Raw genomic sequence first — 17,385 nt, 5'->3', positions numbered from 1 at the left:
CTTAAAAAAAAAAGTTTATGGGTAGTTTCCTGCTTCCTTTTGAATCATAATAAAACTTCCTGTTATGATCTCATTAGAATTATTTTTCTGGCCAACTGCTGACAGAGAATTGCTCTAGACTTTGTGTGTTGCAAGTACTGGTCACCTAAAAGCATGATTTGAGAGAGGCTTGTCATACTGTCTGCACTATGGTCTGGAAAACCATTTACCTCCTCATTCCTGCTGGCAGCAGGAACAGGGCATGGACCAGCAGTAGGACCATAATCTATTTAAGTGCTGTTGTCAGGAGCTTTTGCTTTACTAAATGGAGGCTCATCTTCTTTGCTTCTTTGCATCTTGAAGGGATTTTTCTTGTCTCCTTCTGTGAGACTGACAACAGAACCTACAATCCATCCAGAAGTCTGGGAAAATGGTTGTTTCTATGTATTTTTCCACTCACTCCAAATCCATGAGCTTTCCAGTTCCTGGGAGACACCTGGATAGCAGCTGCATTGAAACAGCAAAGTGGCAGGTGGATGAGGATGCCCTTGAAGGCACAGGGGTCATTTAGATGCAAGGATCAGGATGCTGTGCATGACAACAGCATGGGGGAGCACAGGAAGATGATGAGCCTGGTAACTGGAAAGGTGAATATGGAGTAGATATTTACCATCTCTTGTAACACAAAGAGTGCAAGGTGTTCCAGGAAATTATGAATCTCGATGAAAACAAGCAAAAGGAAGTAGTTTTTCACCCAACATACAGGTTAGGATCTAAGAGTACTTGATACAAGGTGCTGCAGTGCCTGCGGGTCTTAAATACAGTTTAAAAAAGGATTAGCTCAACCAACAGAAGACTGGTGCAACAACAGCTATTAATCTTCATGGCCTATGTGTAACCTTAGGCTCAGGGAGAGACTGAGAGAAGTGTATTGCTGTTCTCTTCTGTACTCAGACCTTCACACATGGATGCCTGCACCAGAAAATGAGCAAGCAGCTTTTTCTGTAAAATACATTATGTGAATATATCTTTGATCAGGGATCTTTTCTTCCTACTCTGTTGGGTCTTGTGGCAGCTCATTAAAGCATTCCAAATGCATTTTATGTCATCATCAAAAATATCCTGTCCTCTCTGGCCACATACTCCAAATGACTTCATGTGCTCAATTGCTTCTTATTTCCAAGGAAGCAGTTAAATTTGGGGTTGTCTCATTTGGTTGCCTCTGCCATATGTTACTGATAAAACATTGTTAGAAGCTTGTATTTGCAAATGTATGACCACATGCAAAACATGCCATTTTGTGTGTGACTACTAGAATAACATCAAATTTAACACTTGTGTGAATGAAATTTTGTTATTTTCAGTTTTTTAGGCCAGAGAGGAAATACTCAATGTTTGGATTTTTTTTTTTTTTAAACCTGATACCTGTTTCCCCAGGGAGTGCCTTGTTCCTTTTATGTAAGGTAGAAGCATCTGGAAAATAGAAGTCCAAATCTGATCCTGGTGTGAGTACTGTTTCCTTCACTGGACTGAGGTTGTCCAGTTCCCTCAGTGTGGGAATAGCAGTTACTGCATAGTCTTTGTATGCAGCTGAGGTTCAAATGGTTTGTATGGTATGTGTTTTACAGCAGATCAGGTGATACAGTTCATAAAAGAGGTCATGGATGTGATGACAAAAAAGACACAGTGCCTAACTTTTTTTGGAGATTGGTAGTAAGAATTTCTATTTGATATGGCTTCAAAAACTACATATTCTACATTCTGTGAGGCTGCAGTGTTGTGAGACTGGTGTAACTAAGCAACACAGGAAAGAAAGCAGCGCTACTGCTTGCAGTATGGCCAGGATGTACAGAGTGTATCAGTGGAAGTTTCTTTACAATTAGACAAAAAAATTTAATGAAAATTGCTCAGTATCAGGTGAAGGTTTATGTAGTATGCTCTGTATGCAGGATTGCATGATGAAAGGAGAGAAATAGGACCAGAAGAAGTCCTATTTTTACTTCCAAAGCAGAAGAATGCACTTTTTTTTGTTAAAGATCTATTTGTTTTATCTTTTTCCTTTTTTTCCTTCATCTTAGGAGCACTGAGGATGAATAAAGGTTTTATAGAAAATATAACTTTTTACTAGGAGAGGAGGAAATAGTCAGGCCTGTTTTAGTTGATCTCATCTGCCAGAGATTTCCAAACCTGCTTTTCCTCAAAGAAAATACTGTCCTTTTTTGTGCTATTTTTTGTCACATTTCCCCAGTGGAGAACTGAGTTGGAGGAATAAAAACAACCGAAAGAGCTTGGGATTTCATATGTTATTGCAAGTCTCATATGTATGTTTGGCCTGGAGAAATCTTCCTGTGTCTCACTGTGCTGCAGCAACTCTTATGCTGAGGTGGACATAAAACCTGTACACTGTCGTGAAGCTCCTTTTGGTTATCAGCAGTGGTTACAAGCCACCAAAAGAAGTGATTTTTCAGCTACTAGGAATTGTAAATACGATTATAAATCTCCCTAAGGCTGTGAAGATGATCATGCAGTCAGGTAGGAAGCTTTGGGATAAAATTTTGGAAAGAAATGTGTGGAAGAGAGAAATATGGACAGTGAGAACCTGCTTGGTCTTTTCAGCTGCTGGAAACCTGATATTATCATGGCTTAGAGGGTTTGTCTCAGGTGGGTACACTTGCCCACACTGCTGGCTGCTCTGAGACTGGACACAAAAAGTTTTTCAAGACTGACCTGAAATGGGATCCATTTTCCTCCAAGGTGTGAGACTGCTGCACTGCTCCTCCTCTGTAATCCCAATGGAAATAGTGCAGGCAGATCATGGAATACTTGCTAGGGAAATGCTTGACAGTAGAAACACTTCAAACCAGACCCCTATTTTTGCATTGCAAATAAGCTCAGAGGATGGCTGAAGCTTTCAGTGCTGAAATTTTGAGGGGTTTGAGCTTCTGTTTTAAGACATCAGCACTATGATCACCAACTTGTCATTTCAGCCTCCTGTACAGCTCTGCCCATCTCATTGCTCTCTTTGGCAGAGGGGAATGTTCATACAAGCTGCAGAGGGGATTTTTATCCATTCCCACAGTGCCCTCCCAGTTCTCCCCTGGTTGTGGTCAGGACATGGAACCACAGTTGCAAGGAGGAGCAGACTGAGACATGTAGGTTGGCTAGAAATAGGGAAACATCTGGAAATCAGGAAACTGCAGAAAATGCTCGGTAAAAATAAAAATCCTGAAGGATGCAATTAAGCAACTGAGGAAAGATTAGAGGGAGGCAGGGAGGAGCCAGCAGCATGCAATGCTGTTGGGGAGTGACAGGAGGATGCACGACCTGAAGACAGATAAAGCAGCAGCCTCCTGCAGCACAGATTTGGTTCTCATGTAAAGGTTTCTCAATGTGCAGTGTTTGTGCAGTGCTGGCTTTCTGCATGCTAACATGAATGAGAGTGCAAAAGGAAGCATGAGTAAAAAGGAGGAGATGGTTTAATGGCTTTGGAGATTACTGGTGGTATTTAGAGCCTTTCACCTCTCTGTTCCTAACATAAATCTTAACAAAGATTGATGATTTTAGCCATCCCGCTTGTGTTTGCTTGTATGCCACAACTAGGGAGACAGGGAAACAATCTGACCAGCAAGGCAAAAGGCAAAACAAAAGGATCTGACAGAAAGCATCCCCTTCTCCTGTGTCAGTAAGAGCAGATATGGTGTAATTATTCCATTTCCCAAAGCTCGGCAGATAACAAGGGAGAGGGCAATGAAAGAGCCACAGGTATCACTTAGTGCATGACCCCAACAGGGAGCCTGTGGCTTACACAAAAGCTTACGCTTTGAGCACCTTGCTCCCAAATGTAAAGCTCTCTGATCTTTAGAGGTATAGTTACCTTGATAGCCTGGGAGTTAAATGGAGACTTTCAATCATAAGCTGACTTTCAACTGTAAATTATTTTGTACTTGAGTGGAAACTTCTCACACACATCACCCATTTAATACCTGAATTTATAAACTGGAAAAATTTGCACACATTTTGGATTAGAAGGTTTTTTTGTCTCCTAAGCCTTCTAAATACTGATGTGACTTTTCCTGGGGATGAGCTGACCCTTTCTGGTAGTCACTGTCGGTTTTCCTCTCACTCCAGACTGCAAGGTCAGTCATTCCTTTTCTAGCAAAGTCATCTTGGTAGAGCTTCCTAAAATCTAGGGCTTTAATGGGGGAGCAATGTGAAAGGTTATTGTTCTGCTTCTCCAGCCAGAGGAGTAACCAAGTTTGGGTAGATATGTACACACACTAGAGCATGTTTTGATGGTCAATTATTTTTCAACAGCTCTCAAGTGAGGGTGAGAGGTACAGAGGATCTCACCTCTGGTCTTTCCAGTGGGGGAGTTTGGACAAGAAATATTGACAATATGTATTTAAGGAGATGTTTGCTGCTGTCAAAGATTCACTCTAAGGTTGTCCTGTGGTTTTATCCAATTTTTCTTTGGGATTGACTGTCTGTGCTGCATATTTCAAACCAAAACAAACCTTTCAAAGGCTTCCTCTAGATGGGGTAAGAAATTGTATAGGAAAACATTAGAAAAAATTAAAAATTATAAAAACTAAACAAACAAAAGAAAAACAAAACTAGGTATAACAAATCTAATTTATGGAAATATTGGCACTGATTTTGCTTTATATTAAGCACATAGAGCTTCAGTAAAAAATAGTTTTACTTATTCAGAACTAGTAACCAAGAAACTGCCCTTAATATCATTATTTTCAGGGGGTAAGTGAATGCATTTTGGATATAGACTTCTAAACCACTGGTTTTTATCTCCAATAATTGGTATTGATATAGAGCTCTGTAAGCTAAACATGGTGTTTATCACTTCAGCCGGCCACACCAAGGCCAGTGAAGGAGAATGTTTTATATTTAACAGGGAAATGCTTCTACCAGGTGGATTTATAGTATGAGAGTAATAATTATGGACACATGAAGTGGCTGGGGATTGCTGTGTGCCAAAGTGAAACTCAGATTCATACCTAGATTGAGGTAAATTTTTCAAAGGCACCACAATGACTCAGAGATTGTATCACCAAGTTATTGGGAGCCCAACTTCCATTTTCAGAAATGATGCAGAGACTTCATTGGTGTTCAGCAAGCCTTTGGTACTTTTTCCCAAAAAAAAACCCCAGCCTTTAATTCAAAATTAGTTCACAAAAGCAGTCTTTGCTTCTTCATAATTATATTGCATAATGACTTCCTTACTTTTTAATAACATCAGATTTCTTGTCTGTGTCCATTATCACTAGCTTAGAAACGATTCTGTTGCTTTGGGAATTTCATATTCCAAGTCACTTACAAAACTATAATTAAGAACTTTCACAGAAGACCAGGTGATATATATATGTTAAGATTCTGCTGATTTAGTCTCCTATCTTAGATTAATTTGAAATCTTATCATGCTGGTTTCATTATAAATGCTTCCATGGAAAGAACATGTTATTGGAAACTGAATAATTAATAATCTCTACGTTGCCAAATGTTTTCTGAGCAGTTTGTTGAAGAATAACAGAACTCCAGTTGAAAATCCTAGCTCTTTTGAAGCCAATGACAGAATTCCCATGGGCTTTAACAATATTTTTCATTTTCTTATCTTTTAAATTACTTGTCAAATCTCCTTAAGGTTGTATGTTGGGGGTTAGGATTTTTTCCTTTTGTTTTCTTTCGCTTAGGAAATTTTCTCCCTTTTGTTGCTAAGAAACAATCACAACTGGTACTTAAGAGAGAAAAAGGATGTAGCAACAGAAGAGGGGTGCAGCTGGCTGCTACTCCTTTACCTGAGGGGTTTTCTCTTGGGAAGGCCAGAGTCACCAAGAGATTTTGGGCTGGGGGAAGGGATTGGGCACAGCCTCTAGCTCTCATTCTCACTCTCGAGGGGGAGAGAGGCTGCAGTCACTGTGGGGAGAATTTGCCACCACTGAGGTGTTTCGGCTCCTGTTGATGCCTCTGGTTTTACCTTTTGTATTTTTCAGATTCTATTCTGCTTTAGTGTGTAAATCTAGGCTTCATATTAGGGGATAATAAGCTCTCTTCACAGAGTAGGTAGACAAAACAACTTCTTCTCTAGCTGGGGACGCAAGGACAGCCAATCCAAATCTCACGCCCAAGAACATAAACAATGTTGGACTGACGAGAGAAAACAAGAAGGATGGGACTTCATGGGCTAAAGCTATAATTGGACAATTAGTTCCAATATGCTAATGGACCAAAACTTATAAAAGTGTGCGACCCTGTGACCAGTCATCCATTTTTGTGGCCTTTTTAAGTTGTGCTGCCCAAGGTGGATCTACTGAGACCTCTTAATAAATACCGACTTTATTCTCTAGCACCGTCTAGTCTCTGTTCTAGGTCAGCCTTCACAAGGCATCACTGCTGCCTTCTCCTTCCTTGGGTCAGAATAATATCTGCTGTTATGTAGTGCTTTCTAAAAGTTCTGCTCTCCAGATCATGTCTGAATGAGAGGAAATGAGGAAAAGAGTGGATGCAGATCCATCTACTGAAGATTCAGAAGCATGAAAATTCTCACACTCCTGACTTCAATGCTTATAATTAATTATAATTCCCAGTAGAGACCTTTATTATTAACCAATTTTTATGCTCTCATTCTACTTAGAATAAAGTGTCAGGCTCCAAATCTTGGTGAGACCTCATAGCCAGTCACAGAATTTGGATCTTAGCAGAGCTTCTGATGTAAAGTTCTAACCCTGTAAATTTGGACCTAAATACTGCTGTTAGTTTCCATTAGCATTGCTTATTATATTGCAAAGCTCCTTGGAGTTCATATGGTGGTCAATCATAATACGCCTATATGCCAGTTTGAAAGATACTAAGCCTCACACAGAAGTTGTGGGCTTGCTACAGAATTTGCACATGCCCACATCATAGAATGACTGGTTGGAAGGGACCTGAAAGACCATCTGATTCCAACCTACCCTGCCAAGGGTTGGGATACCTTCCACTAGTCCAAATTTTCCAAAGCACTTTCAGGGATAGGGCATCCACAGCTTTTCTGTCAATTTGTTCTATTGACTCAACACACTCACAATGAAGAATTTCTTCCCAAATCTGAATTTAAACCAACCTTCTGTTAGTTCAAAGCCATTCCCTCTTGTCCTGTCCTACAGGCTCTGGTAATAAGTCCCTCAGTAACTGTTTAAAAGGATACAAATGGAGTCTGTATGAATCAGGAACATAATTGACAAACATCTGTGATCAGTGAGCTTTCCATTATATGATTGAGGCTCTGGAACACTGAACTACCAAGATGTCAGCTAAGGCTGATAATTTTTTTTTTTTAACTCAGCAAAACAACTTATAAGAAATTCCTTTGCTGCCAAGATGGAACTTTTTGCAAAAGGAATCTTCTTTCCTTGTCTCTCATCTTAAGCTTAAAAATGATCTGTTCCTAGCTAGCCCAAGTTCGGTCTTCACAGATTCATTTTGTTCTTAAACCAATTTTCCTGTCTGGCAGATATTTAGTAACTTCCTTATGTGGTTTTCTAGTAGGGTAGCTAGTTCTCTTCTTAACATAGCCCACTGTTCCAGGGAAACCGAGCAAACTGAAACTTGTCAAGTAAACCAAAAGCTCTGCAGGAAAGAGAATGGAATTTCTTATTATACCTGTCTTTATTTGCAGAGTTTTGTAAATTATGCAGACTTTCATTCCCTGTCTTTATTCCCTGCATTACCTGTATCTGGTAGTAACCAGTATCGAAACTTTCCTCCCCATCCAGCTCCAGATTTTGCTGAAAAATGTTGAACAGGAGGAGGCAGACTAAGATATGAGTAATTTCAAACATGGAATATTTCATTTTATATGTTTTCTGATATTCCCAGTAACCTTTTCCTTTCATTTTTTTTTTATTTTTGACAGGTGATGCTAATGAAGAAGGGCCTCAGTTGAGTGAAGAGAGAGGTGAGTAAAGAATAATTTGTGCTAAAATATATTACTTCCCTGAAGCATAAGCCAAACTGAAAAAAAAATCTAAAGATTAATAGCCTTAGTCAAGATAAGCAGTGCTAATCATTATTGCCAATGTTACCACAGTCATCTCTGGTTTTTACACAAAATTAGGGTGAACCATCCCTGATAGTAAATAGTGCATGGTAAGACTGGCTGAGACTACTTTTTTAATGTCATCACTTTATGAGCCTCTGGGCGATATTTCATTCCTTTTTATCAATAGCTAGTTTGAACATGAAGGGAAAATAATTATAATTCTTCAGTCTCTTTGCCTGTAGAAAAGTGTGAATAGAGCAATTCTTGAGTAATTTTCCATTCTGAATAGTGGCAGTGATATGTTTGCAATGAACACAGTAGCAAAACTCTTCCACAAAGTCTTAAATATGCTGATCTTGGTCACACAATGGTTCAGAGAATTTTTTTCCTGGTCCTCATAGTCTACTGTTTAAAACAGGTGTCATTGTTTAGGGTTTGTGGATGACATGAAATGGAAATGATGAATAGGTAAAAGGGGAAGAAACACCAGAGGAACAAGAAAAGGAGGGGACAGAGGATGAGATAACTCCCATGAGGACAAAAGCTTCCATTCAGGAAATTTCTGCTAGTTTTTTTTCAAGGAAGCTTGTTCCAGTTAATATTAACCAGGTTTTTTATAACAGACTTCCAGCACAGCACCTTCTGATACTTCCCCTCCCTCATCTGGAGGTCCTCAGTGAACATCTCCTGTTCCATATGGATTTCTGCGCAGTGCATCTCCTTTAATGTGCAAAGTAGCTCCCTCTACTCCTCTGCCTCTCCTTCCAAACTTCCTTCAAGGTTTCTGTGACCCTGATCCCATCACAGTCCAGTGACTGTGCAGGAACATCCAGCTCTCTTTATGAAAACATAAGGAGTTTAGGTCAGACTTTAAACTTAAGGTCAGAAAGGAGTGCCACATGGGGAGAGGCAGGGATATACCAGCCAGAAAACAGAGGTAAAAGGTTTTGAAGCAGTATTTTGACTACTTAAATTGGCGAGATTGCCCTAAAGACAAATTGACAACCACTGAATTACCTGAGAAATTAGAAATACTCAAAGAATGGTGCATATACAAAGATGTGAAAACAGATATACAAAGATATGTGTAATACTGATGGATTAGCACATTCTTTATGGCTGTTCTGGCCTGTTGATTTTATTACATATAATTGTAATTACATTTTGGTGTCAAGATTACTGGATAGGAACATCTAGTAATTTTAATACAGTTAGTGTGATTGATAAAGTTGTAAGAACATACATAAAAGTAAAAAAAAAAAAGGCCCGTCATTGTATAACAAACATTTGCCAAAGATATTGCTACGGTTAAATTTGCAGTATTCATCTAACATTTCTAATTTTAATTTTTTTAATTTCTAATTTATTTTTAAATGCAAATTATTTTGCATTTTTTGTCTTGTTTTTATGGGGATTATACAAATTATTTTTTTTTAACCATTTTAAATTAGAATTAAAAGGAAGTGCAATTCTACTTTTTTGTCTTATATCCTTCACAGCTTCATTACTTTAGGTAAAGTTACATAGATACTCTGGGAAATTATCACTGAACTATGTAATTTGAAGAAGATATTTCCCTACCTGGCTCTTTCTTCCGTGCATATGAGACAGATCAGATCAGAGCTGCCCTTGATGGTTTAGGATGCTGTGAGCTTTAAGAGTACATCCTTGGTTATTTCTTTATCTGTTGGAGATAATTTGGGAATCAGTGCATTGGTTGTAAGCAATTAATACCTACAGGGCTAAAAATAAGTATCTTTTGTATATCCACCCCGGTAGTGGAGCAGATATACAAGTTATTCCCTTTTGACCTGTTTTTGTATGGTGTTTTTAATGATTGTAGCATGTGTTTACTGGAACTATAAATACAAACATAATTTTTGCATTGAGGGCAGTTTTCATTTTTATAGTCAAATTTTATCAGTTTGGAGGATATTTGCTTTTTACTCTTCAAAGAGGAAAATGGAGAAGTAATTTCTAGTCACCACTACAAGATATTAATTGTATAATCATTCTTCATTCCACTTGACTTCATGGGTCATGACTGCAGCAGATGGAGTCAGCAGTTGGCACCAATACTGACAACACTTTTTCCTTGAGCTGTCCATATCCATTTGGGGTGTTTCCTCTAATTCTTTTGCTTAAAGTGAAAAAGAGAGGTTGGATTCCTAGAGAGCACATGTTGCAGACTAGACATGTATAGGAACTTTGGCAGAGTTGAAATCTAAATTTTAGGTAAATTCCTGTGCCTCAGCTTCCTTTTGGCTGGGTGTTTCTGAGGGCCAATATCAGATCAATAGAAAATACAGAGAAATACAGAGAAATACAGAGAAATGCAAGGACACAAATGTAAGCTCATTGTGTCTGTACAAATCACACTTCTAGGAACATCGTAGGGTGGTGAGGTGGAGGTTACAGAATGTCGTAGTTTAAATCTGGTGGCAAAAATTAGAGAAAAAAAAAACCGACCGGATCCTGGTTCAGTGTCTGCTGAAGGCAGTGGGAATATGTCCATTGGCTTCAATGCACACCAGATTAGGCTTTAGGAATAGACAGAAAATTAACTGGGAGTAAGAAATAACAGATTACCAAATGGGTGTATTACTGAGTGATGGATACATTATGAAAATTATTTATCCTGTGTTTCTACCACCCTGAAGTGCAGATATCTCATTACATGCAGAAAAGCCTACATTTCTTGGATTACTCTTCAAAATAAATAAGAGAATGTCTTAATTACATCTGTGTTCTGGGTTAAAAAACAGATGTCTGCCAAGGAAGGCAGGAACCTCCTATGGAATGGAAAATGTGACCCGCTCCGCTCCAAATTATTATAACTTTGAAATTAAGGGACTTTCACGCAAAGATATGGGAAAAGGAATAACAGTCCTTTACTAGCATGTACAGGGATAAGAAGGCAGACAAACAAGGCCAGCAGCAGCACAGACGCAGTCCCAGCCTCTCGGGGCTGCAGGCACTTTCCCCTGCGGTGCAGTTCCGGGCACAGCCGGCAGGGGCGCTGCTGGCTCCCGGCCGGGCAGGGCGGGTGCGATGATTCCCCCGCGCCTGCAGGGGGCGCTGCGGCGGGAGGTCAGCCACATCTCCCTCACAGTGAGGGAGATGCCAGCAGCAGACAGAGACAATGGCCTTTCCTTTGCCAACTCATGGGAAGCAGCCAGTCTCAGTGACACTCGGGAAACTGAATGGACTGCAGCAGGAAACCTCGGAAGCAGGAAACTGGAATGGCAGAAGCAGGCACACCCAGGGGTGGCAAACAAAATGTAGCAGAAACTCCAGGGCCCTGTCTGAAGCCGTGGGGTGTCCGGGGTCGGGTTCCAGTGTAGCAAGCAGCCCTGAAGCAGCAGCAGCGAGCAGCGGGGCTGGATGGGGAATCGCTCCCGTGGATGCTTACTGGCGATGGCTGGTCCCGGGGCCCGGCTGCACACAGCAGGCGTCCCCCAGCAGGGGATGGGTTCTCCCGGGTCCCGGCACTGCACACACTTGCTCTGAGCTCCCTGAGCAGCAGAGAAGCAGAGAAGCAAACCAGTAAGCTCCAGTCACAGTGCCAAAGGGAAAGAAAAAAACATGGGCAAAAACCACAAGGCAACAAGTATCCCTGCCAGAGGGATCCTGCCACGTGGCGATGGAGACAAAATCACCCTAGCAGAAGGAAGCAACTGTCCTTCTCCCCAACTCTCACAGGAAATCCCAGGCTGGCTCTAACCCATAGCAATACTCCTAGAGCTGGGGGAGGAGAGGGGAAGGGAGGCGGCGACCACACTGGGCACAAAACAAAAACAGAAACAAAAATGGGTATGGGATAAAAATCCATCCCCAAGACAATAATATCCAGTAGTATCTATAGTCATTCTATAAAATCAACAAGCAGGAATGACAATTTTGGCAAGTTTATCATATAACATCACTGCTTATATTGGACATACTAGAATAAGAAAAAGCATTTAAAAATAAAAACAATCCACTCTTTTTAAATATACACACTCAAACCCACTCTTCTAATGGCATTTGATTCACAGGCTTTTAACCTGTCTGTTACTCTGAATGCTGAGTCTTGTAGCAGTTGCTGGCTTAACAGCACCACTTAATTTGAAGTGCTTTGAGGTTATCATGTGTCATGCAGTTGATGTGTTAGAAGGGTTTGAGTCAAAAGGGCAGATATAGAAATAGCAGGTCTGGGCCTGTGCAGGTCTACATCTCAGCTTTACTTTGTGAATGATTTCCTACATAACCCAAGACAAGTACCAGATGATGCAGTAGTTAGTCTTTCCTGAGTGTTTTTGTTTCCTTTTTTTTTTTTTTTTCACCCTAATGGTAAGAAAATTGACTTATGTCAGCACATAATAATGTTATTGTTTATTGACATAAGTCAATTCTCTTACTATTGCCATTACAATTAAAAAAAAAAAAAAAAGGAAAAAAAAAAAAGAAGAAGAAAAAAAAACCACTCAGGAAAAACTTTTAATTCTGAATCTGAATCTATATTCTCCCTCAACCTGTTCAGCTTCAGTCTCTGCCAGATACCAAAGCCTTTTGACCTCATCTATTTGTCTGTTGCCACAGTACTGTCATTTCCCATCAAGTAGTTATTCCTAATAAATACCCTGCTGTTTATCCTGTTTCTATCCTGATTCTCCTGATGAATCACCTATTCATTTCCTAGAAGCCACAGCCAGTTAAAACAACAAGATGAAGGATCTCATTCACACTATCACGTCTTAATAACACCCTATTACAACCAAGATACATAAATACAGATTTTTTTTTGCATGTTCCACTGTATGCACACACTTACACTTGGAGATTGATTTTTGGAAGGAGACTTTATCTTTTTTTCTTGAGATGAAAATAGCAATCACTTGCAACAAGGCAAATTTGGGAGTTGTGATTTTGGAAATCTGTTATTTGGAGACAGACTGTGAGATTTACATGACTTGCTGACCATCTGAATTAGCCTATAAAGAAGAAGTATGTTTCCCAGTAGTAGAGCTCAGAAACCTTTTTGCACAAATGATCACAATTAGAAAAGATTTTAATATGATCAGTTCAGACACCTGTCTGAAGGTATGCTCTTTTTAAAAAGAAATTTACAGACATAATTTCTGTAATATTTGGCTAACTGTTTGGAAGGACATACACATGGCAGGAGAGCAGAAAGGGTTAAGAGTTTTATTTTGACCATAGTAAACACAGATCCTTTTCTGTCTCTGGAATAAGGGATATCTGCTAAAAATAGTGAAATTGTGATTGAAATCTTGTTTTCCTGGGACACTGCCTGTATACCCTTTTGTGAGCATTTTGAAGCTTTTTATAGAATGCAAAAAGATGGTTTCTTCTGAGATAGCAACAGTTCTGAATTCTCTGAACGTACACCTCTTCCCTCTCCTTCTTTGGGCTGTCAATTAAGATGTTGGTTATATTATCTAATGTATTCAAATAGTCCTGAAAGACCTGGCTGGACATTTGCACTTTAACTTGATTGACATTTGATGTGTGGGACTGGAAGGAAACTTCATGGATTGGTTAGATGATAAAAATCCTCAGTAGAGGGGAAGTGTTGATTGAAGCATTACTATTGATTCAGTCCCCTCATGTGAGTTATTCTCAAACAAAAAAGAAAACATAGCAGATAGTTCAGAGTGGAATTTGAGCCAAAGAAGCCATGTGTTGATATGGCCCACTATAAATATTCAAGTTATTTTTTGAAAGAAAGTGAGAGCATTGGCATAATAAGTCATCACAAGTCTGGTTATTTTCAGTATCTCTCTTTTGTATTACAGTTCTTGTTGATCTCTATCAGCATTGCTCCTGAGCCCCTTAAAGGGTTGACAAAGCATGTCTTTATTTGGCAGGTTTTGCCTTTATTTTTCCCCATAGATTTTCTTGTGGTTACTCCTGCCTTCTTCACTTCAGAAAGAAATTCATCTTAGCACTTGAAAACTCTTGTTTTCCTCAAAATACAGTGTTTGAATTTCAAATTCAGATGAGCAAGCATGATGGCATGACACATGACCTGTCCCGTATTAAGTGCTCTCAGGAGCAGTCTACCACCTGGTACCAAGCCAAACCTCAAGGCTTGTTCTGTTTTGCAGTAACTGACTTTATTTACTGATTGCTAAGGGCTCTTCATGCTCTGGGCTGTATGTAGTTCTAGAAAGAAGTGTAAACTCCCTTCTAGTAGAAATTTGTAGAAGCAATGTTCAGTTTGGCCTTTTTTTTTTTTTTTTTTTTTTATAATGCTCTTTAATTAAAATTAAGAAAGTGAGATAGAATTTAACTACTCACATACAGATCTCAATTTTGGAATTTTTGCTGACATTTTGAGCTCTCCTGCCACCTTCCCAATCCATGGCTCTTCTGGGTTTTTTGGGCATAAGTATGGTTGGCAGAGAATATTTCTGTGTTCCCTGGCCTCCATTCAAAGCCAATGATTGACTCCCTTTTTTGTCTTTTGAATGAACACAATATTCTTAGAGTTATAAAATACCCTGAATTAAAGGGACCCACAAGGGTCATTGAGTCCAACTACCCCTTGAATCTGCAAGTTCCTTTTTCACATCCTAACTGCTTTCATACCTTCTGTTTCAAAATTTTCAGCATTTTGGTTTTAGATATATGTAACTGTGATTTTAGATATATGTAACTGTGGAAGGGTAGAAGACAAAAGGGGAGAATCTATGGCTTTTAACAGAGCCAAGTCCTTCATGACAGCTGGGCATCTCATTGTCAAGCTCTGTTTAAAACTCCAGCAACATAAAGAGTAGATGATTGTGTGGCATATATGTGACAGCAGGAGAGACCTGGGAGTTTTTGAAACACTTAAGCAATTATAAAACATGTGTAGATAGTTTTTTCCTAGTTGGTATTAGCTAATCAGTTTGAAGTAATACCATGATTCTTATTTTCTAATGGTAACAGCAATAGGGGTGAATAATGTGAGGTCATATGTCTTCCTAAATTTCCTGCTTACGAGTGGTCAAGGTTTATTTCCAGCACACACAAAAGTAGGTTTTCCTTAGGCTTCTCCTGCAACCAAGCCCTCAGTTAGCCACAAGGAATCAGGAGGTTTGACAGAAAGTCAAATGACAGAGAGTCATTTTCCCATCACGGTTGAATACATTCAGTAGGCGCAGTGAATTGAGTTTTAATTGTCTGTCAGTCACTGCTTTTGTGGTTAAGCAACAATGTTTAAAGAATGTTTTAATTAGGGAACCTGCTTGCATTAAATGTCTTAATTTATGAATACCTTTATGCCTAATTTCCAGCTTGGCCTCCCTTTTTATTAACAGACTTTCTCTGCTACCAGTTTGTGCCTTGAGGTGTGTCATAGCAAACAAACAGTAACGCCATCATTTATGTTGACAGGATATTTTGAAAATATTGTAGAAAAAGTTCATAATATTTGAAGTTTAACCAACTGATATTAAACGCTGTGTGCTTCAGTCCGTATATGTAAGGGAGATCTCACATTTAATTGGCCTCAATTACTTATTTTGCTCCCTTTCCTCCAGCTTGATATTGCCCACTGTCTGAAAGGCTGGAATGAATTTTTTTCAGCCATTTTTTTCTATCTTGTAAAGCTTTCATTTCCTTAACTTCACTATGTGTGAAGTTAAGGAAATTTGTAAAATTTGTGAAATTGTGAATTTGTGAAATCTGTGAAATTTGTTTCCCTACCTTTCATTTAATTATTAATTTCAGTCTATATTCATTTGTTGTTGTGTTAAAACAGTGAATGGAGAATTGAGCTGAGAAAAAAGATCATTTAGTTCAGATTATTTTTCCACAGTTCCATAATGCAGTATAATAAATATTATGTTTGCAACTACAAATTAAAACATTATTTGGTTGAGGGTTATGGTTATTGTTTCTGTAGTGCTGATGAAGCAGTATGTTATTTAAGTATGAGCTTTCTTCAGTGCTGTCCTGTGAAAGTCTGAGAAAGTCCAGTCCAGGCTGAAAAACACATATTATAAATTTCATAAGAGATGATGCAATAATTTAAATAGCAGAAAGATAAGCACTGAGTACTGAATGGAGTGCTAAGATAAAACATACAATTGTGGTATCACACATGGTAATATCTGATACAATGAAACTATTTCCAAGTAATGTATGTAATTTATAATTTTTTATGTTTAAAGAAGGCCAGCCTTCATCTCCCACAAAGAGCAAAGAAGAGCAGCCTGAGGACCTGCAGGATGATGCTGAAGGTAGGTGGTCTAACAACTTCTCAGGGCTATTAATCAATTCACATTTTGAGGAAAATTTTGTTTTGAATTCTTGGGAAAAAAATTGAAAACTTTCAGTTAAAAATGCTCTTTGCACACACTTGGAGAGTTCTTTTTGGCCTAGATAAAGGGATTATAAATATTATGAAGTATATTTCATCCTAAGGTAGAGTCACAAGTACAAACCATATTTCTATGTGATGGGCTACTGATTATTGCTGATACATCTTAATAAATTGCTGCTGTTTTATCTCTAACCAGTTCTGACTTCATGTAGTTAAAAAGCCCAAGTGTAATCCACGTTGTGAGGGGCTTGGGTCATAGTCTGGTTGGTTAAGTTGGTCAGGTACCTGCTGTGAAACACGGAGGGATATAATCCTCGCTTTCCTTTTCTACAAGAAATTTTTACTGTTTTCCTTTTTACAATGTTTATGTTTCTAGATCTTACACAGTGTGGTACATCCCTCAGCAGTTAGAAGTCACAGGTGATTAACATTATGCCTATGGTGTTGCTGCTCTGAGGATATTTTCCTCCACTTGAGTCTGCTCAGGGAAGCTTGTCCATGTGTATGGACGTTAATGTGGTCCATGTTGCTCTAAAACTGGATCAAAGTTTATTTTCCTCATCTCTATCTCATTGGAAGAGTTATTTCTAAGATGTTAACATCAAAGGCTTATTTTCACTGCTTTCAGATTTGTAGAAGAGCAAAATACCCCAATGCTGAAGAAATTCCTCTTCTGTGACATAGATAAAAGGAAGAACCTTCATCTTTAATCCATGACACTTCCTTGCCATGGATTCTTTTTGACCTAATATTCCTCAAATGACCTATCTAATTTTGTATCTCAGTGGCTCCACAATCTTCAGCATTTTGACTTAGTGCTGTGCATTTAGCTCCTAAAGTATTCTGAATAGGGTATAGTGTGAGTCACAAAGAGCAGAAAAATATTAACATCTGTCATTTTTATTAACTGCTAGTAACATGCTGTCACTAAGATTGTGACTGGTTGTTACGGGCAAGTCATTAAAGCAATAGCTGTCATCACCTGGAAGGGACAGCTATTGGAGGGACCCAAGAAATTTCATCACACCTGAGTGTTTTTCATGCTGCATTGAACCCAGTT

General features: G+C 39.0%; 1 protein-coding gene across 6 annotated transcripts in view; it reads left to right on the top strand.

Annotated features, from left to right (window-relative positions):
* MACROD2 (mono-ADP ribosylhydrolase 2) overlaps window positions 1-17,385 on the top strand; it is an 852,188-nt gene that overhangs the window by 772,428 nt on the left and 62,375 nt on the right. For 5 of the 6 annotated variants that reach the window (XM_053937065.1, XM_053937063.1, XM_053937062.1 and 2 more), the window contains 2 exons: window positions 7,886-7,927; window positions 16,174-16,242. In XM_053937065.1, coding sequence (XP_053793040.1) covers window positions 7,886-7,927; window positions 16,174-16,242 — 111 coding nt within the window. The remainder of the gene's footprint in view (window positions 1-7,885; window positions 7,928-16,173; window positions 16,243-17,385) is intronic. The other variant, XM_053937064.1, reaches the window with a different exon arrangement.

Source organism: Vidua chalybeata, chromosome 3 (genome assembly GCF_026979565.1).
Source record: "Vidua chalybeata isolate OUT-0048 chromosome 3, bVidCha1 merged haplotype, whole genome shotgun sequence".
Taxonomy (NCBI): Eukaryota; Metazoa; Chordata; class Aves; order Passeriformes; family Viduidae; genus Vidua; species Vidua chalybeata.
The sequence above is the reverse complement of the archived record's forward strand: the minus strand, read 5'-3'. Positions and strand labels throughout refer to the sequence as shown.